Raw genomic sequence first — 21548 nt, forward strand, 5'->3', positions numbered from 1 at the left:
GTCCAAAAATAAAAATTCAGAAAAAATTTCTTCTATCTATGTAGGTCAGAAACTTTTCAGACCATCTTCGTATATTTGTATATGCCGTAATGTGAGTTTTGATGAAACTCAATCCCCAATTTCATAGCTTCTTCCTCATCTCATAGTTGACTGACTACAACTACATGACATATATAATACGATATTATGTACATTTGTTTTAGCTAGTCACACTCCAATGAACTCGATTTCCTGAACGAAGAATTAATAATAACAACTACTAATAACATATTATATATATTAGAATTCCGTAGCTGCATGTACCTCCCTCTCATTGTGAGTGAATATGGTTCATGATTCCTTCGTTTCCTCCCTAAGCAAGCACCTGTTGCTGTTTGTGTAATTATGGTATATGGAAGATATTATTGGAAATAATAAGATCCGAAAGCTCTTCCTCACTCTCGCGTACGTGTGCAGCACGCTTGATCCAAAGCAAATGACGTGATGATGCTTATTGCTGCAGCAAGAGGATTCATTCAGTTTCAGGTGATTTTTGCCATGAGTAGTTGTGCTTCTTCATCCTTTCGTGTTTCTAATATTTATAGTCCTACCTCATCTCTGTGCACGTATCTTTATACAAAACTAAAAGCCAAAATTTGTCATTCTTCAAGGGTTCTATTTATTATTGTTCTATTGTAATTGAAAGGGGGGAATTGTTCAAAATGTATGGATACGTACAAAAATGATCTTATGACAAAGGATGAAGGTATTTTATAATGCAAAATATTGCAGATAGTATCTAATAGTGTTGGATTCGAGTCAAAGTTTTCGAGATTGGATAAGTTTGAGTTTTGGAGAATTTCCACTTGTGCAATCTGGTAGTTTCTTCCTTTTAATACAAAAAGTTACTCATATTCTTTTAATAATGAAGGAGTGCCTCTAGTTTTTTAGTCTCCTTTTGATTGATATTCATTACTCAGATGTTTCAAGTTTTGATTAACTATTCAAGTTCAAGTAGAGTCGAGTTCGAGTAATATCCATTATGTAGGTACTAATGTTGAGTTTTGTTCTGGAAATTCTTGATCGCTCTGAGACATTTAAAAATAAATAAATATATTTTTTTTTTTTGCCAAGATCGATCTAGACAAAATTCGTTCTTGGACCGAGTCTTAGCACTAATGGATACATATACAAGGAGAATAGGAAATTCCAATAGTTAATATAGAAATGTTGGTTATTTTTGCGCATAATTGTCATGAAATCTAATATTGCCGTGTCAGACTGTTTATCTATTTAAATACGTACACATTTGAAGTAAGAACTATTTAGAGGTAACTAGTTGTTTCTGACCTCGAGCATATAGTATGATGATGAGAGATATGTACCTATTTAACATTCCTGTTCTATGAATTATGCTTCGTCCGTCCCTTCGCTCCTTCTCTCTTAACTTTTTTAACGATCCACTTGTAATTTGAGAAAACGAGTATGTATCCAGTTCTCTGATGTAGTGGCCATGATGATCTCCACTACATCAGTGCATATTTTTTAATGTATTTATTATGATGGTGAAAGATAATTTTGGCTTTTTCTTGATTGATGTATGTACATATTATATTCTCGCTCAAGTAACATTTACCTCTGATGAAACAACACTATGAAATGCTTCAAGTTCATTCCCTCAAACCTCGTAAACAGTTGTCCATTGCTCGAGGTAAACCACACCGTCGACGCTTGAAAGAGACACAAACTTATAGCCGATCCTTGGATCGGAGCGAGTCTACGGCCTTAATGAAACATTTACATTCAAAATTTAACAGCTGTGTTGAGCTTCGAAACGGATCTCATTCTAATTCTAAGTAGGTATATTTAAGATAATATAATATATTCTCATATAAGCTGAAATTAACATGATGATGATGTATGTAGAATAATTTATAAATGTATTATTTATATGTAGGTATTGTATATAACAAAATATTCAAAACTTTGTAGTAAACTCTACGCATAAATAATGAAAACTATGAATGGCTATTATTGTTGCTTGGTTTAAGATAATTTCCCCGTTTTATTTGCTATTTTCCTCCCCAATTTCTGTAAGGAGCTCTTGAATCCCTTTTTCCCTTCATCCCGGCACAGGGGCGTAGAATGGTCCTGATGACACTCTGATTTCATGCATACATTCCAACTTCTCCGAAGTTGAACATTCCTCTGAAAATTTGACGCTAATTTCTCTGAATCACTTAACCTCCTCTCTCGTAGAACGACTCCCTTTTTCCGTCCCCTCATACTCATACGTGGCGAAATGGAAGTAGGCGAGGGGGACTCATCCTCACTCCATCTATGTGTTCGTTCTGATATGTCGAGCTGATATTGTTCAAATATCTGACTTCCCCTTAGACTCTGAGTCAAATGTGGAATTATTGTCCTTTTAACTCGTCGAGGAGATGAAATCAGCGAGTCTTTGACTCTCATCTCCATTTCCTTGTCTTTCATTTCATTTTGAGTGCTTTCAAGTATATAATTTGTTTCTTCTTCTGTTTCATCAAAGTTTACAACACTGGGAACAGCGGTGGCGGCGTCAATACTCTTTGGATTGGTGGTGGTTTCCGATAGGGTTCGACTCCTTGACTCTTCTGAGAAGAAAGAAATGTAAGGTGAGGATCCAATGGAGGAAGTTGAACTTTTTTTCCTATTCCTTCTCTGAAAATGTAGGTTTATACATAGATTTTATGTACACTTGAATAATATCTACTTCTTTCTTTGGTCTGTCTTGGTGGTCAGGACAGTTGGGGATGGAGAAGGACCCTCTTCCATCTCCTTCTTGGAGCTTCTCTTTGCCTTCTGAGCTCATCGTTATGAAGGATGACCAGCATGGGCTATTATAATATGTATATATTTATCACTCATCTGTCTTGATACTGGCTCCTTCGTCCTTATCATTAAGTCAATAATAATAGTAATAATTACTTGATTTAAAATGTCTACCTTCATATTGTGTACTACTTACGCCTACCCCCCCCCCATCCTTGCCATTACGAGTTACTCTTCTAAACAAATTCACGCTACTCCCATAACTAAATACTAATGTTCATTTGAAGCTTGCGGTGGCAGGTGGAGAGTTACTTGTAGTTATATTTTATTTATCTACTACATATTACACATAAAAATATTAAAAGTCTTATTATTGTATATGTACCTACCTACTACATAAAATTCTTTGTCAAATCCTCTGCGACTATCACCACCTGCTTAAGTTATGACGAGGTGGAGTGGAGGAGTGTTACCATTAAAATAATATGTAACCATTATACATATTCTGTCTTCTTTCTCATCCCTTCTTTTACAAATATGGTCATGGCTGATTGATGGATACAATCATGATTATTATATCTATACTAATATGAAGGCATTAGTACCTTTCTATTCCCTAAAAAAATGCGCTTCAAAATATATAAATACATGTTTTCAAAAAAAGGAGAGGCCACTTGCATTTTCATCTTCCTGTTTCTTTTCTCAATAGGTTTGCAGTTCATAGGTACATAATACCATATCGGACTTTCCAATAGCTAATGACATTTTGTCGGTCAAATAGATTAAATAAAGTACCTTTGCTATGGCTGCAAATTTATTTCGTTCTAAACCTGTGGTTCTCAAACTTTTTAAAGTGTGTTGTCATAGTATCAATATTTTTGAAGCAGTTCCGGTAATTTTTCAGAATTTTTTAAATCCGTCTATCATGAATAGGGAAAAATTATAATAGTATATTAATAATTTAAGCCCTCATGTAGGTACCTAATAATATTCCAATAATAACCCTTAAAAATGATTATATGAGTATCACCATTGCGGAAATTTGACAAAAAATGAATAAATCTGTACTAAAGACCCCCCCCCATCTAAATAGGTTTCCCTTGCACTGCAACTTTGATACTACAGCATCTAACTGTCCTATGAAAAAAAAATTTAAAAAAGGGAGAAAAACCGACCTGTGTTTTTACTTCAATAAAATAATTAATCCAATTTTAAATATTAAACACAATGATAAAAAAAAAAAAAAATGTATCACGATGAAGCTTTTTCATAACCAATCTTCCATTGGAAATATTTTTTTAATGATTGGTTCATGCATAATATTTGTATTCTCTGTTTATAATAGTACTTTCTAGTAATGAAAATCTTATGCAAATAAATAAAATAAAAATACCATATAACGCTAAATTATTCATTTGATGAAAAAATCCCCTTTTTGTAAAATTTACTCAATGTACAGTATCAAAAAAGTATAAAAATTACGGTGGAAAAATATTTGCTTTTTATATCATATTTATTATAGTTGCCTTGGGTCCATCTAGACGGGGTCCTCCAATTGGTAATCCCTACTTTATAATACATACATCTCAACCCATACCAGAAATACAGAATATTTCCAAGAAACATTATTATTAGGTGATGTGACGCTACGCAAAATCTACAGTGTAATACGAACTCCTGATCGACATTGAACATATTCATATTTGAGGGTCTTAAAAAATAAGAAAAATGCTTAGTGTTGTAGTGTTGATTAATATATCATTATTCTGTATTTTTCTTCAATAATAAAATCTTTCAAAGTATCTTTTACATTTAAAAAACTACCCCATAATCAATAATTTAAAGGCTTTCACTTATCAAGTTTCAAATTTTTCTGTAAAAAGATGACCATATCTATATTTTAATCTATTTACACGATCTATTTGCTATCACAATATTGCCGGCTGTCAAAATATTGTTTTTACTTGGTACATATATTTTATTATAAGGAGTACCGTACCGCATTGAATCACGGGTCGATACTGTGCCATTCCAGCCATAATATTTATGAACATGCGCGGACACTTTACGGAATGCCATTTTGCCAAACGGACACTTTGCCGAAGAAAATAAAGAAAATATTTGATGATAATTAATACTGCAATTCTATGTAGTTATAATTCCCATTCATGTTGCACCCATTTTAAAAGATAAAATGTTTTAATTATTTTCTACCTATTGCCATGATTAAGTGTTGATTGATTAATTATTTTTGATTCATTTCGTTAAATGAATGCTTCGACAGTTGGCTCGAACGTCTATTAGAACAAAACCGTGACAGCCGTCCAATAATTAAATGAATAAATTAGAAAGATTAAAAAGGCTTAAGGAAGAGAAGGAGTCAATGTGCATAGATAGCTAAAGCAGGGAAAATGTGTATGTACTAATGCCTTCTACGGGATACGAACGCTTACTTTTTTCATATATTTATTTTATAGGGCTTCACTCTGCTCCATATATATATTTTTTTATTTTCATTTTACTTTTATAGTTATGTGATGAATAATAGCAGCAACAGCTATAATGCCCCACATCCCTCGCATCAGCATCAGCAGAACCACAACATAAACACAGTTCAACGAGGCAGCAGCAGTAGTCGTCCAAATGTACAAACATATCCTCATCATCATAACGCCTATAATCCACCATCGCAGCAGCATCAACCCTGGCGACCCATGGCACCCAGCAATATAGCAAAAATTCGTTATCCACCCCCGCCTCCTCCTCCACCACCCCCTCCGTCAAACTATCCCACGGGCTATAGAGGCGGTAGTGGCAATAACGCCCAATACTCTAATATGAATCACCATCACCTCAATAATAACATTGTCGTCAATAACAACCACAATAGTGCCGCCACACCTCATCTTAAAAACTACCAACACAGTAACTCATCTCCTCCTAATTCATCCACAACCTCATCCATGGTTAAGGGTGGCGGGGGGAATGATGCTTCTGTATTGATGCAACAACAATACTATCAACAACAACAGACTTCTTCCTCCTCCTCCTCCTATCCACTACCACCTCAATCTCATCAACAACAGACTTTACATACTCCGCAACAACTTGTTCATCGTCGAATCATTACTAATCTCAATGCAGCCCAACAGTCATCTGGAGTCAACAGAAGGTAAGGAAAATATCAATATTTTGTTTTTTTCTTCAGTTTAACTTTATATTTTTAACTTTTGATAACATAACATCAGTAATTTCTGAAGAATGTTTCCAAAGTCAGCTGCTGATATATCTATTAGTCTTCATTCTTCTTCCTAAATTATAATATAATACGTGTTGGGAATTGTTTACAGGTTAACAAGAGCTAATTCGAATTCAACCTATCTTACGTTCAGAAAAATTGATGGTGTTCATTTTTGTTGACGAGGTATCGTCGTGCCTTTTCTTTCCTAAACGATAATTTTTTGAACTGAATTAACTCATGTTAAGCTGTGAATGGGATATATCTAATAATGATTTAGAGAATACTCCAACAGCTGGTATGAGTAATGTGTTAACAACCAGATATTTTCGGTCTTTTTTATTAGAAGGAAAGGTTGAGAAAGGCAATGAAGATTATTTATATGTGTTGAATATTTCTATTCTTACTGATATATTTATTCATACACATTCAATTAATTTACTGAATCCTTTGAAAGGAGGTCTCAGGTAGGAATTTATTGTTGATAATATTATTTATGAAATTGTCAATACTTTCTAAGACAGCTTATTTTTGCTACTCTTCTATGATTGTTTGTAAATATATTTAACTGTATACTTAGGTATATTTTAGCCATAAACAAATATAGAGGAGACAAAATAATTGCCTTCACCTGACAAAAGGGGTATGATGTTCAAGGGAATTATTAATGGATGATGACGTCACATTTGTTTTGAACAATACATATTTAGTCATTTCAATATTAGTTCTACACTAATATCCAGTGTTGGTTTTATTGAGGGGTATTTGCCACTAGGAATACACCACAGATTTTGTATAAAAAGATGTAAATTTATCTGAAAGAATATATATATATATTTCTTTTTAATTTTGATAAATGACATTTTAAAAAAAATACATAAAAGCTATAACATAAATGTTACCTCAAAAAAAAAAAAAAAAAAAAAAAAGGATCTCATATTTTGTATTTTCTCTTGACCTAGAAACCGACCCTATCTAGGTTCTGCACTTACACGTAAAATATAAAGGCCCCCGCAAAATAATTTTCTAAAAAAATTGAATTCAAAATTATTTTCTTAAAGGAACCCTTTGAAATTTCTTTTCTAGAAAAAGGCTCCTCTCACGGTAAAGTTGGTCTTGCCTTTATTCCAAATAATCATGATGATGATAATTTATGTGGAGATACCTGGATGTGCTACAAACTAATATTTTATTTGTTCACATGTTAATGTTGGATTTATTATTTAAAGGTTCATAAATTGAAAGAGCGGATTGTAGAAAGACGAAGCATTACATTTCTATCCATTACACCTTGCCCCAAAATACATAAGATTTTAGATCTACTGTTGCCTAATTATGCCCAACTACCGAGGGTAACTCCTTTGACCCCTCCATATTTTCCTGTCTCTATATTCCTTCAAAAGTTCTAAAGCACAAGTGCAAATATGAAACGAGTCAGGTGTTTCATGTTTCTTTTAAGTACATACATAAATCTATGCATGTACTTATACTGTACCTACTTAAAATTAAGTACTATTATCATAAATGAAAATTCCTTTTTGATGAAGGTGTCACTTATTATATTTTTGTACATTTCTCCTCCCTAACCCTCTTATCAGTTTGTGATGATCTTTCTCCCCCCTTCTTTTTTTGGTCAAGAGCTACCTTTCGAGAAACTTGGTAGTATGTTCCCTTTCCATCTCATGTTATTTAGTTAGGAAAATATGCTAGTAACACAGAGTAGACAAAAGAATCAACCTGGAGGAGGAGTGTGATTAAAGAAAAGAGAGGGGGGAAAAAAGGATTTAAATCTATATGTTTTTGTAAGATACATTTATTTATGTTTTGAAATTTTTCCTGGGCGCTCTTTTTCTTAGTTATTCCGTATTCGTATAAATGTATGTACATATTTAAATATATTTTCGTACTCTTTGAGTAGTCAAGAAGGGGGGATAGAGACTGTTGATATCTCCCCCCTCCTCTTTTTTTTTCTAACCTAATAGATAACAGAAGATACCATGTTTGTATATGTTTATCATTTTATAGAACGTTAATTATCCACAGGTTGGATATGTCCCCAGAGTCCAATAAAGAAACGTATCATAATTCGCACAGTGAGTTATCTTTGACTGCCCCCAGAATGCAAGTTGGTCAGCAATCGCAATCGCAACTGCAGAATCAGCAGCAGCAACAACAATCATGTCAACTTAATAAAAATACGAATCGAAGACGAAGCTCCGGAACGGGACAACTAGCAATCAAAAGATCAGATCAAGCGCCTGTGACGCTCAAGGGATGGCTCTACAAGCAAGGAAGTGATGGCCTCATGCTATGGAAAAAAAGATGGTTTGTTCTCTCAGAGTTTTGCCTCTTTTATTACAGAAGTAAGTTATTTGTTGTAGGAGTTTCTATAATATACATAGAAACTTGTCTTGGAAGAGCTCAAAATGATTAATTTTTTTGTGTGTGTGTTTCTTTATTGCTTTAGGTTCTGATGAAGAAAAAGTGTCTGGCTCTATTCTTCTTCCATCTTATCGAATTAGTCCAGTGATTAAGGAAGATGGAGTCGTGTATCATAAGAAATATACTTTCAAGGCTGAGCATCATAATATGAGAACTTATTTCTTCGCTGCTGAAACAAAAGAAAGTATGATTCAGTGGATGAATGCCCTTTCTCTAGCTTCCATACTTCAACAGCACCAAGAGTAAGGACCCCTAAATAAAAAAGAACTAAATTATGATTGATTAAATTTTTATTTAGGCTCAGGATGAATCCACCAGTAGTTCTACCTTCTAGTTCTAACCAACAGCAACAACTACAACAGAGAAATTATATCATGAAACAACAAACCCCTCCCCAGTCATCCACCTCGTCCAATAATAACAATAATTCAGTCAAAGTGATTCAACATCATCCTCCTGCTGTCTACCAAATGTTTAATTCAAATGGGACTGCCTATGTTCCAGCTGCCTTAACCACCACATCAAGCTCCTCTAAAGCTATAAACTATAACACTAACAATATGACCAACAGCAATAATAGTAGTAATAATGCTCATAATACTAGTAGTAATAATTCCATGAGTGGCCCACCGGACATTGAGGGCGGCGGTATTCAGCCCCTCTATGCTAATGCTCCTCCAAAACCTGCGCGTAGACTTAATTCCAGTCGGGACTATTCTCCCGATAGTGATTCTGAACGTGGAATGATGAATACACCATATCAGCAACCGCAATTGCAGCAACCCCCACAAAGCAGCACTCTTCAATGGCCCAATCCCCACCAGCCTTCAACGACTCAAAGTCGACTTCCTCTTGAACGGCGTACTCCGGAAGCCTATGCCCGTTCTCAAAATCATCAAATCTTTCATCATAGAAATGGGGGTGATTATGAAGATCCTTCTCTTATGACAAGGCCTCCATTTCCGAACTATAGATTATCACAAAATAGACTCAACGATCCTCGCTATATAGATAATAGCTTCTCTCCTTTTGCAGTGAATGAAAACACCTCTCCTCCTACTATCAGCAACAATAACACCAACAATAAATTATATTCAACAAAGCAAAGAACCCAGAGACCTCATAGTGCCGACTTTTTAGAATATGATAAAAGTATGATGCAGCCTAGATCCACACAGGATGATCAAGTGATTACAAACAATCGCCGAAGAAGTGGAGGACATAGTTCTCAACCACCAAGACCCAAGTCGTCGATTGATCAACCTCGTATGTTTAAGAACGAGGAAGAGTTTCATCTTTGGTCAGAGGAATCTTATGCTCAAAAAATGAGGGAACAGCAACAGCTTCTTCATCACCAGCAGCAAATTTATTCTACTAATCCCAATAGTCGATCTCAATCCAGGATGTCCTTTGCTAGAGAATCGAATTTTAACGATTCAGAGGCTGAAGTAGAAAAATACTTTCCTACTCCCATGCCTCGCACACCCAAGAACAATTCTTATATACATCCTAGCAACAATAACAGCAATAATCAGTATCAGAATCTTCCTCTATCTACTTCCTCCTCCCAAAATACTACAATGCTCCATAAATCTCACGGATCAGAAGTGAGACTTGATGCCATAACTCCTAATCGGCTCTCAGAAATGGGTATCATGATGAATGATCCTCTTGATGAGGATAATGGAGAGTTAAAAAGATCTTCTTCTGCTCGATTACCACGACAAAGGAGGAATAATCAAGAGACTCCCCTTCCAAATGAAGATCCTAAGAAGAAGGAGCAAGTAAGCTAAAACATATTCCTTTTTTAGAACGATATTTTCATAACACAATTGCTCAAATTAAATTAGGAAATATCTAAACTCTTCTTCCAGCGAGAGGAATCCATGAAGAGACTTTTGGAATGGAAGCAACGAATGCTCCAAAGTCCTCTGACTCGTAAGTCTTCTCGTACCCAAACCCCTACCAATTCCACGTCTCCCATACCATCTTCTTCCTCATTTGTTTTTACTCCATCCTCACACGATTATATCAAGCAAAAAGTTCTGGAAGAGTTCGATAAACAGGATATTTCATCCTCCCATTCTTTGGTTTCTCATCATCGATCTTTCCATACTAGTTCCAGCAATAATGAGAAGCGGCTTTCAAGAAAAGGGTCCAGTGGTTCTCGATCCTCAAGGTCAAGGTCTTCTCCTAGATTTGGTTCAAGAAGGGATTTATCTTCATCAGATGAAGACGGTAAGATTTTTTCTTTTAATTCTGAATAGGATATTCATCTAATGATGTAAACACTAACAGCAACAGAGATTCTTATTCTTAAATTAATTAAAATAATTATTATTTCTTGAGTATAATTATTCCTATTAACTATTTGTTACTACTCTGAGTGGGTGGAAAGTATGGCGTTTGGTTTCCTTCCTGTAATTGTAACTGCTTATATTTCTCCTCTTCCTTCTTTTTATTATTACTTGTTAGTACGTAGTTGCTTTTCTTCCTGCACCATTTTTAAGTCTGTATTGGCTCTTGTCATTTGTATCTCTTGCATGTTCATCATTCATCAATATTCTTTTTATTACTATCATTATATTCCACCATTGAGAATTATTAAAACAATTAATGCCAATAGTGATATGATGATGAGGATGCAGAGAATTATGTATGTACATTTTTTGCACGTTACTTAAATATTGCAAACAACAACACACTTATTATTAAAATATAGAGCCACCCATGGAAGCACGTATGAGTCGTCGCCGCAAAAGCTCAAGTTCAAGTCAAATTCGGTCAAGAGCCTCATCAAGAGATTCCAAAAATCATCATCTTCGAATAAACGTGGTAGCTATACGGAAATAATGGCACAAGTCGTGGAGCAGCAACAAATCCAACAAGATTCGCAGGCGGAATATATTAATATCAACTCACTGGAAGACACTTTAGCGAAACAAAGAGCAGGAGGAGAACTCAGTGTGGTACAAAGATTTACGGACAAATCCAAAAGACTTCAGCAGTTTATAGGACCTGATGATTGGTACAAGGACGATTTCGACTATGATAAATTTCATTCATCTTTTCTTCAAGACCCGCTATTAAATCGCCAGTATGGTCAACTTCTCAATGATATGAAAAAGCCTGATGAGCCTGACTTGGAGCTTCAATTAGTAAAGAGACCCTCTTTAGGTCATGGCTCTGTTCCTGGCAAAGAGGAAGAGGACTCACTTAAATACCCCGACTCTGCTTACGAGACAATGACATTTCGTGTTAATAATAGACAAGGTACTGAGAGCAGCTCAAGGGATGAACTTCTTCAGCAACAACAATTGCACCTGCAGCAACAGCAGCGGGAGGATAATTTCAAAAACTCTTTCAGCCTTGAAGACATCAATGAAGCCTTGGATGATGAGAGCTTCAACAACAATCCTCCCTTTTCCCAATTCAATGATAACTCTAGTAGCCAATCAGTGGCGAGAAAAATGTCAGTTAGGGAACTTCTCCCTAACTTTGAAACAAAAAATAATGGGGGGGATGATCGCTTAGCTCTAGAAGAAGAAAGTCAAACCCAACAAATACCTCGTCGAAGGGTTTGCAGTGACACAGAGACTCTTTTGTACGATACATCCAGTGATGAAGCCCCTCCACTTCCCCTCAAATGCAGTCTTCCTCCTCCTTCTTTTGAGCAGGAGTATTTACCTATGATGAATACAAAAAATGGAGAATCCTTTTCAGTCTTCGGAAATATACAAACTGAGGACTCTCACTATGTTGCAATGATACCTGCCAAAATGATAGGACATTCGTCCTCAACTTCTGCACTTATTAGGAAGAAGTCTTTGCCTTCTTTACCAGCACTAAGTGATCCTGATGAGCCCTCCTCAATCATTCATAGTAGAACTCCCTCTCAAACGCTTGTCATGGAGCACTTACAAAAGGAAATGAATGAGTCTCAAACTGTTCTTTTCCAAGGATCTGGTAATCCTCCTCCACCTCCTCCTCCAATTGAAGAAGATACATATGTAGATATGAATGAAGATGGAACCATGAATGGAGATTTTAACAGAAAAATGAAAAAGAAGAAACAACCTATTTTAGCTCCCCTAGAGAGTCCTCGATACTGTGAGATTGATGAAAGTGCAGTTGCTCCTTGTCCTAGTCATTACGAATTTCTTCATAGTAGTAGTAATAATAATAATCACAACAATAACAGGCACAAGTCTGCTGAAGTGCTCTATCATGAAATCCCTGAGGAGCATAAGAGTCCTCTTAGACCCATTGAAGGTCTTCCCGATATCTTAGGAAATAATGATTCAAAAAACCGACGTGAAAGTCTCGTGTCCTCTGATCAAGACTCTTTGAGAAGACATTCCAGTTTGGCAGAAGAATCAGCTCGCCGCTCAACTAGTAGTTCTATTTTTAGTGAGTCCACAGAAAGGAGACTTTCAAGAAGTTCTGTATTTAGTAACGACTCTGTAGGAGAGAACAGATCTCGTGGATCAATTAGTCAACTCAACGTATCTGATACCTTTAAGCCTGCATCTTTCTTTCTGGAACACCGTGAAAAAAGTTTGAGCTTATCTAAGAAGGTACATCATCACAGTAGTAGTAGCTCTAGTTCCCTAAGAGATCGAGAACTCCCTAAAACCCCAACTGAAAATCATTTCAATACTGACAGAGCTCTTTCTCACTCTAATCTCTCAAGCACTACTCCAAGTTTTACTGGATTTTCCTTCAACTTGACTTATCGGAGCGTTTATGACACTGAGGGAGAGGCCACTGCCTCAACTACAGAGGAAGACAAAGAGTCAGATAAAGATGACTCAAAGCCATTGGCGGGTCAAGGTCCACCTCCTCCTCCACCACCCCCACCGCCACCTCCTCCACCTAAAGTTCCTTATTATGTATCTGATTTACACGAGCAACGGACACCAATTACAGATGAGTCTTTGGCTAGAAAACCCAGAAGATCCAATACCCCTGAGAATGTATTGCTTACAAGGAAAGAACACCATCGTCACACACCCGATCTCTCATCATCAAAGAGTTTAAAGCGATTAAATACCATCGAGGGTGGCTATGAAGTTGAAGATGATGATGTTTTTGTGAGTCGATCCAAGTCAATGGAAGGTCATCTAAATGAGGGCTTCAAACCTGCTCGTGGATTAGAGCCACCCCCACCTCCAGAAGGAATTCCTCCTCTAGACATTACTCGACTCTCCAAGGAGACTAAATCGGACGATGACTATTATTGGAGAGAGAATCTGAGGAAAGCAAGTGCTCAGGTCATTTCACCCCCACTCCCCTCTCTTCAGAGTGATTCATCTCATCATCACATTAATGGGTATATTTGGGATGAGCGAAGTCAGAGATTCTATAAACTAACAAACGGCGGTCCCTCTAGCAAAACTCAAGAACAATTAAAGAACCAGACTTTTTTAGGCGAAGGCCTCCCCGGGACTTTTTCTACGAATAAGAAGGGGAGGCAATCAATCATCACGGAGGTCGGAGAACAAGACAAGTTTCATGGGTATCATAATGACGAATATGGCGAAGACTGTCCTGCTAGTGATACTAGGATGAGTAGGAATAACCTGGAGATCCAAGGTAAAAACAGCTTTTTATAACACAGTAGTAGTACTTAGAATTAGTATTAGTAGAACATTGAATATTTATAAATATATTATTTATATTTTGTATAATTACGTAGTACCTATTTCAATAGTTGAAATAATAATACTCGTCACAGCAATCATTTCCTATGCTCTTTTTCCGCATTGTATGTCTCTTTTTATAGCATTTACCTATATTTTAAAACCTTTTACTTGCATCCATCCCTCTTTTTGAAAGTAAAAAATCAAAAATAATATAATTAAAATTTTCTCTTTTCACAACACTAAGTTGCTGTTATGTGTTGACCATGTCCTTGTACCTATTAATTAATAATTATTATTTCGTGCAATGCTCCTCTGCTTTTATGATTCCCTGCTCTCTCTATTTATATCATTATTAAATATTTATATTTATCTATCTTTCTACTACTGTACCTTATGCCTTTTTTTACCTATGTGATTATGTATTTAGTTATGTGTTACAGTATTTAAATAAATTTAATTTTATTGATTTTTTTTTTACAAGGCTTCTACTTATGCATATCAAATATTCTTAAAATATGTGTGTATATTTATATCAATTAATCCTGCTTGATATATATGTACATATATCCTACAAGGAAGGAAATTGGGTATGAAACAAGGCATTTAATGTTTAAAAAAGGGGCTCGAGAATAAAGCTAAAAAATGACGTGCAATAATTTTGACGACCCTTGGTTTTTTTAAGTAGAGCAACTAAATAATATGGAAGTCTTACTCACACCCTCGTTCTCTTTTGGATCTTCTTCTTTCTTGCTGCTTACTCCTCGCATTAAAGAAGAAGAAAATACTAATTTTTATGGTAGAGAGAGCTAGAGGGGCTTTCTTTTCTTCTATATAGTGTACATAGTCAGATTTGGTGTAACCACCTTCCTGTCTTACTTACGATGCATGTTCAATGACGTAATTTGGGAACCTTGTGATTTTTCTCCTTCACTCCCTCTACTCTACTTTTAACATTTCCCTTCAGAAAGATTCGTGTTATTTTCAGTATTTAATGGGATATCCCCGATCCTCAACTTGGCTTTCAAATTATATAATACCATAATCATAATAGTAACATGTTAGGTCCTCATATCCTTCCCCATCAACTCTTTCGTGAACAACAGCAACAAACACAACAGCAAAGGACTCATCATTACAATAGAAGACGTCGAAATCGATCTGCAGATCCCAGCCCCATACGCAGCTCTCCCTCTATCACAGAATCATCACCTGGAGAAATCCGTCGTCCATCTTCTTCCGCTTCCTCTTCTCTTATTCCTATTTCTCCTTCTAGAGTCGGGAGCTCAACTGCTGGGGGTGGCGGGGGGAGAAGCCACAGTGGAGGATCCTCTAGTTTCTTCTATGTTTGTAATGGACAGGGTTGCTCTGGATCACGCTGTGAGTTTTCAGCTTCTATAAGACATTGGCAGAGCTTAATTCGACTTCAGGACTCATCTGATACTTGCTCAATCCTTGGTAGTGAATCCTTGAATCGACTCGATGAAAGTCGAAAAAAACTTGCTGAAACACGAGATCTTCTTAGTAAAAAGTTAATGAGTAAACAAAAGAGACGGATCTCTCGAAACTCACCCTCTCCATCTAGTCATGAAATGTCAGAGTATGAACGAGGTATTATATATACCTAGGATTTTGTTTTAGGTTATAAGGATATTGGGTACATTAGCGGTCTATTATTCGTCTATATGTACATATTTAAATAGATAGATAAATATTTTTTGCAAATAATTTAAACATATATTCAACATATCCCCTGGTTAACGTACATATATACTTACTCTATAATTATTTTTCTAGAAGAAGACAATAGAGATCTACGACAATATAGACGAAGTGCAAGTAGTACAATTCAGAAGAGACAACAAGAGAGTGTCATTGCTTCTAATAAGGTAGATCTACAGCATCTCTTATATCATAGTTCATTTGATCCTACATAAATCCCTTTTAACAGAAAATTCAGGAAAATATTTGGGACTTCTCATCTCAAGACTTGCTTGGTAAAAGCCATGAAGAGCTTGTTCTCATTCTTATTCATCTTCGCCGTCAATCTGCTGCTTTAACGGAAGCTATTGATGCTTCCACAGCAGAATTGGAGAACATAATTCATTCTAATGAGCAGCCCTATCTTCTAGTCGAAGACTTACGCCATCATATTCGAGATTTGGAAGAGCAACACGCTCGAGGAAGACCCATTGTCTCTCTTGTGGACAATATGGTTAAACTTGGAACACTTTATAGGGGACCGGAAGGAGCTCCTTTATCCCATAGGCTTAGAAACATTCCTTCTACTTCTATCCTAGATGAAGAAATTTCTCGTGAGTCCTCCACGACTAAACAGAGACGATCTGATATTCAGGTAAGAATAGCAGTAGGAATGAAATGTATTTAGTTATTGTTTATTACTATTATTATTATTATTGTCTTCATTATTTAATTATTGCTGCTACCATTAAGAAAAAAATGGAAGAACTATACCACATCGAATTGGCTGTCTTAACTTTAAACGTAGAGACTAAATATTTGCTCATTGAGCACCAGGTTGGTTATATCATTAACGATCGTATCCATTATCCTCATCCACGTACTTTCATATTTTAGAATTTATTTATGCTTTATTTTTTTCTTGTTTTAAATACTTATTAAAGCATAGTAGGGGGTTTCCCCATTCGGTACAAGATATATACATAATCCATTGCACTCACCGCCATGTAGCTTTTTCAGAATTTTAATTAATTCACTGATTTTTAAATATTAACTTTTTGTCTTCTTTGATGTTCTTTTCGTGATTTGAATACGCATTTATATCCTTTTTTTTAAAGCAAAAAAGAAAATCACTTATAGTTAGTACCTAATTTATAGCTATCTCTATATTTTACATTCAGTCTTATTTTGCATGCTTGATAATGTCGTCCTTTTGTACACGAAAAAGATTCGAGTACTCTGTAAAAAATGTTACTAGTAGTTTTGAGGTTTGAACCTATTCAAACAATAGTTGTTATATGTTGAACGATCAAAGAAATTATTGATTGAGTATTTATGTTATACATTTAACATTTCAGGAGCTTCTTCAAAGATCCTTGGAAGTTGTGCGACAGAATATCAACGAAGACAAGCAACTCTCAAAAGAAGAGAGAGGGACTCCTTGGTTGAAGAGCAGAAGATCTTAGAAAACGAACTGAGTCGTGTAACAAATGAATTAGAAACATGTCAGAAGAAACTGGACGAATGCTCTAGTGATCATGCTAGATGGGAGCATGATGTGCTTTTTCTTCGACAAAAACTCCAAGCTTCTGCTAGCCGTGACATGAGCTATGGACTTGGACAGTCAGCAGAAACTCTACTAGTGGAGAATGAACTTGCTCAGGTTCAACAACGTGCTTCTGAGCTTCATAAAACTCGTCAGATTATACAGTCAAAAGTAGATAGTTTGACGAAAAGACCTGCCTCAACAACGTCAGTACTTTTTAGGAACGCAAGAAATAAGTGGGTCGGCCATGAAAGTATATCTGCATTAGGAGATGCCAATCAAATTGATCCTGAGCAATCCGAGAAAGTAAACAATAGTCAATCTTCACTACTATCTTCTAGTAAAGGAACAGAGTCAAAGACTGTAAGAATGGTTAAAAGAGATTCCAAGGAGCGCAGCTATAAAAATGAAGGAGAAGAAGTAGGGGGAGGAGATGTTGTTGTTGCTGGTATGGAAGGCAGCAGCAATTTTGGGGCCTCTTCCCCTCCTCCCGCTCCTCTTCCCAGAGGTAATTATGAGAACCTCCATGACTTCTTAAAAAGTGACTCCTCATCCTCTACATTTTTGAACGAATCCAAAGATGAGCTAGGAGCTTCGAAGAGGCAGCAAATGCCTCGAACGAGTTCAACAACTGCGGGTCTAGGATCTAGTATTCCCATTAGCACTGGTATGGACTCCAAATTTTTCTCTTCTTCCAGCTATAAGATGATGGATATGTTTAAGACTATTGGTAAAAAGGTATATTCTTTACAATCTACGTTAAAAAAATAATATTTGTACGAATCCGTTCAATAAACATGTTATTTAACTATTTAGGATGAGCGACCGTCGAGTAGTTTAAGCGCCCATGAGAGACTATTTGGTTCATCTAGAGATAATTCAATGAGTCCTCCTATTTCACCTCAGATCCTTGGTTCAAAAGTCGGGAGTAGTAGTGGTGGAGATAGTCTTTCGTCTTCCTTTTCTGCAAATTCCCCCATTTTTAAGTCAGCTGCAGCTAAAGCCATTATCCAAGAGGTTGGTGGAAGTGCAGCATCTCATCGTAGGTTTAAGAAAAGAGATAAGAAAAGATCCTATACAATCACTGGTGACTCATCTTCCTCAGCTGTTATTGAAGCTCTAAATGACCATGCGGTATGCCCTATAACCACTACTGTAGCATGTATCTCATAATCTACTTAATTCATTATTTTTGTATTAATAGGCTCGAGCATGTGATGATTTGGATATGGAACGGGTTCTTCGTGGAAGCAGTCGTCCTAATGCTCCAGATGTTGTCAAATCCACTCTAGATAAAAAGGATGCAAAAATAAATCCATCTTCCATTGATAATTTATTTGGTGTTCCAGATAAAATAATCATTCCTGAAAGATATATACCGGAAGCTGTGAGTCTCATGATTACATCGATAAGAAATACTCTGGAATATATTATAAATTGATTTCTTTCTTTCTTCTTCTTTCAGGATATTGACAATTTATCTAGAGAAGAAAGACAAGTTAGATTGAAAAAAGCGGATTCCATCCGTCGCATGCTTACAGAAAATGCATCAACGACAGGTATGTAAATATATTTGTTATATTTATTCTAAATTTGACAATTTTATATATTTACAAACCAAAAACTAGATGAACATCAAAACAAAGAAGAAAAGAAGCAAAGAGAGCGGCTATTTAGTCTGAATCAAGTTTTAGCTCGTGAAGTAATGGAGAAGTCCAGATTGGTTGCAGGTTCTTATCTCTTTACATCTTATCACTAGTATTTCTTTTTTTTCCTTCTCTCTCTCGTCAATTAGAATTATTTTGAACTGAACTATAATCTTTATTTTAAGCATGTTTTTGAGTTAACCCATTTTATACCTATATTATATACATCTAGGACAATCCCGCATGAAACAATGAACACTCCAATTAGAAGTACTTACGTAAATGATTTATCCTAATTTTTAAAGGTTTGTTGTTTTTTAAATTGTGCTTAATATAATATATTGCTGAGATAGTCTGTTCTATCCTGACAAATTGAAATGAGCAACGTTGGGGTGTCAAATTGTAAACTTATGTATCCGATGCGTTCAGTTCCTCCAAAAAGTATTCAGAACTAGTCCCTTCCCTCTAAAAAAAATCATACAGACGTCCCTGCAACTCCATGGTTATTTCGATGATTATATTTAAAAAGATTGATCGTTGCCTAAATCAAGGTGACTATATATATTCACCTTGACCAAAATGAACGTTTTTATAACTAGTTACATATACAAGTTGACCAACCATCCTCTTTTTCCCTGGAAATGCCTACTTTTTAACATTCTGTTTAGGGAGACGCGTAAATTTTATAGGGGGCATTTGCCCTGCAAAAAGCTTATTTTAATGCAAATGATTAACACTGATACTTAAATTAAATCATATTAATATGCACTAAAAATGGCTAGATTTGATTTTTTTAATCTATTAGGAACGAAAAAAGTAGAGTAGTTAGAGAAAAATAACTTATTCTTTACATTGTAATAGCTAATTTTTATCAACAACATGGAAATAAGATTATATAACCAAGTAATAGTATATTTTTAATGCATTTTAGAGTCAGATATATAATAAAACTAGGTAATAGAGGCATAAGTCGTTTTTATTTCTTGATCCCATTTTGACATCCAATATTTCCTTAATATTTATGAAAAAATGGTTTTCATTGATATAAAACTTGGTTGTTAAGGCCCCTAAAATGACAGACATCAGCTATGTTGACGTCACACAAAAACTGTATATACATAGGTCGCGATTAAAAAATAATATTAATTATATTTGAAAGGAGATATTGAAGTCAATTAAAGTATTTTAAATCAAATTCAAGATGTTTCTTAAAAATAAAAAATATATATTAATAACCTAGGGTGCATTATTATAAAAACTAAAATACTTGGGCCCTCTACGATCTTACTTTTTTAATATATGTATATATTGTGTACAAGTTGTAACATGTATTTCTTTTTCTATGCGTGTAGCATACTAATCATTACGGTTTATTAAATTTCATCATTTAATTAGTCATTTGGATTAAAACTATTAATTGATACAATAATTTCATTTTAATCTATTATAATTACGCATTTATTTTGTATTTATGAGTAATATAACTATGGGTGTTTGAGCTTATTAATTGATGTATTGAGTTCACTACATGGCTATTCTTGGAAGAAAACAATATGTTCTAGATTATAGTTAACGTTCATGGGTAGCACATCTCAGAAATTTGAATTTAAATCCATAATTAAGCGAAATATTGAATCGCTTATACATAATTAATTTATGAAGGATATATAAAAAAATTGGAATACCTGTTTTTCTTCAAAGTTACTTTTGTGTTGACGCTCGACATTTACGTGCATAATATTTTTTAAATTTAATTAATAACTATTTCACTTGTATGTAGTTGCTGCGCTTGCAAAGGAAAAAAAATCTGATGAGGAGGAGGAAGACAATGTATCCCAAGACTCTCTTGAATCCACTTCCATTCTTCCTTTATATCAAAAAAGAATCAATGACTACGAATGAAATTATAAAATATGAACGACTTTACTACTTAATTATATAACATAAGCTCCGGTGCTATCCTAAATTCATCATCCCGTATTTCATTTATTTATCTCAATCCTATTCCTTCAATAAGTTAATTTATCTTGTATTTGATAAGGACGAAGTATTTTGTGGGAAAAAAACGAACATATCCGTCCTCATTTGTGTGGTATAATATATGAAAGAAATAATGATACCACTTTCAATATACATAATATATAAAGAAACTAAAGAATGTTTGTAATTTTGATGGATATTTAAATTATTATTACATTAATGTAATGATGATCGCACGTGTTTTGTTTTTGCTTGTTCCAATCACTTATCTTATAATTAATTGTATAATTAAATATACAAAAAATAATTATTATATTATTATACTAAAATATGTCTGTATTTTGAAGATCCCTAGAGTTATAAGTTATATACCATATAATGTTAAAAAATGAAAAATCATTCCCCCAATATTAATTTCTTTAATATTTTGTTTGTTCAATTGCTCTGTGCCATTCAACATAACGTATCTTAATTATATGATTTCATTGAATAGTTATTTTATATAAACTGTCGTTATTTAATTTCAAGCATAATTACTTTTTGTTGTTATTCCCCCTCAATCC

The 21548-nt window shown here is 34.9% G+C and overlaps 2 protein-coding genes across 2 annotated transcripts; one reads left to right on the forward strand and one right to left on the reverse strand.

The window, feature by feature from the left end:
- Positions 1-516: 516 nt before the first annotated feature.
- On the forward strand, positions 517-20975 carry kmr (pleckstrin homology domain-containing family A member kramer). Its single transcript, XM_071889353.1, is given in 18 exon segments — positions 517-1835; positions 5321-5962; positions 8072-8391; positions 8496-8712; positions 8769-10254; positions 10321-10708; positions 10946-11126; positions 11193-14065; positions 15910-16001; positions 16064-16468; positions 16567-16650; positions 17172-17267; positions 17270-18097; positions 18176-18493; positions 18564-18746; positions 18825-18918; positions 18988-19089; positions 20786-20975. Coding segments are annotated over 18 exon segments (8628 nt in total). The 5' UTR covers positions 517-1638; the 3' UTR covers positions 20908-20975.
- On the reverse strand, positions 1845-2950 carry LOC121119444 (uncharacterized). The gene is made up of 2 exons (XM_040714105.2): positions 2732-2950; positions 1845-2679 (listed from the first exon to the last, which is right to left on the reverse strand). Exons 1-2 carry the CDS (start codon positions 2828-2830, stop codon positions 2026-2028), a joined length of 753 nt encoding a protein of 250 aa, XP_040570039.1. The 5' UTR covers positions 2831-2950; the 3' UTR covers positions 1845-2025.
- Positions 20976-21548: the final 573 nt, after the last annotated feature.

This window comes from Lepeophtheirus salmonis, chromosome 6, assembly GCF_016086655.4.
Source record: "Lepeophtheirus salmonis chromosome 6, UVic_Lsal_1.4, whole genome shotgun sequence".
In the NCBI taxonomy this organism is placed as follows: domain Eukaryota; kingdom Metazoa; phylum Arthropoda; class Copepoda; order Siphonostomatoida; family Caligidae; genus Lepeophtheirus; species Lepeophtheirus salmonis.

Excerpts from the sequence above, each read along its gene's own strand:
- LOC121119444 (XM_040714105.2), bottom strand. The coding sequence starts at position 2,830 with ATGAGCTCAGAAGGCAAAGAGAAGCTCCAAGAAGGAGATGGAAGAGGG. Across the intron at positions 2,680-2,731 it reads AAGACAGACCAAAGAAAGAA|AGAAGGAATAGGAAAAAAAG; the intron begins GTAGATATTATT and ends CTACATTTTCAG.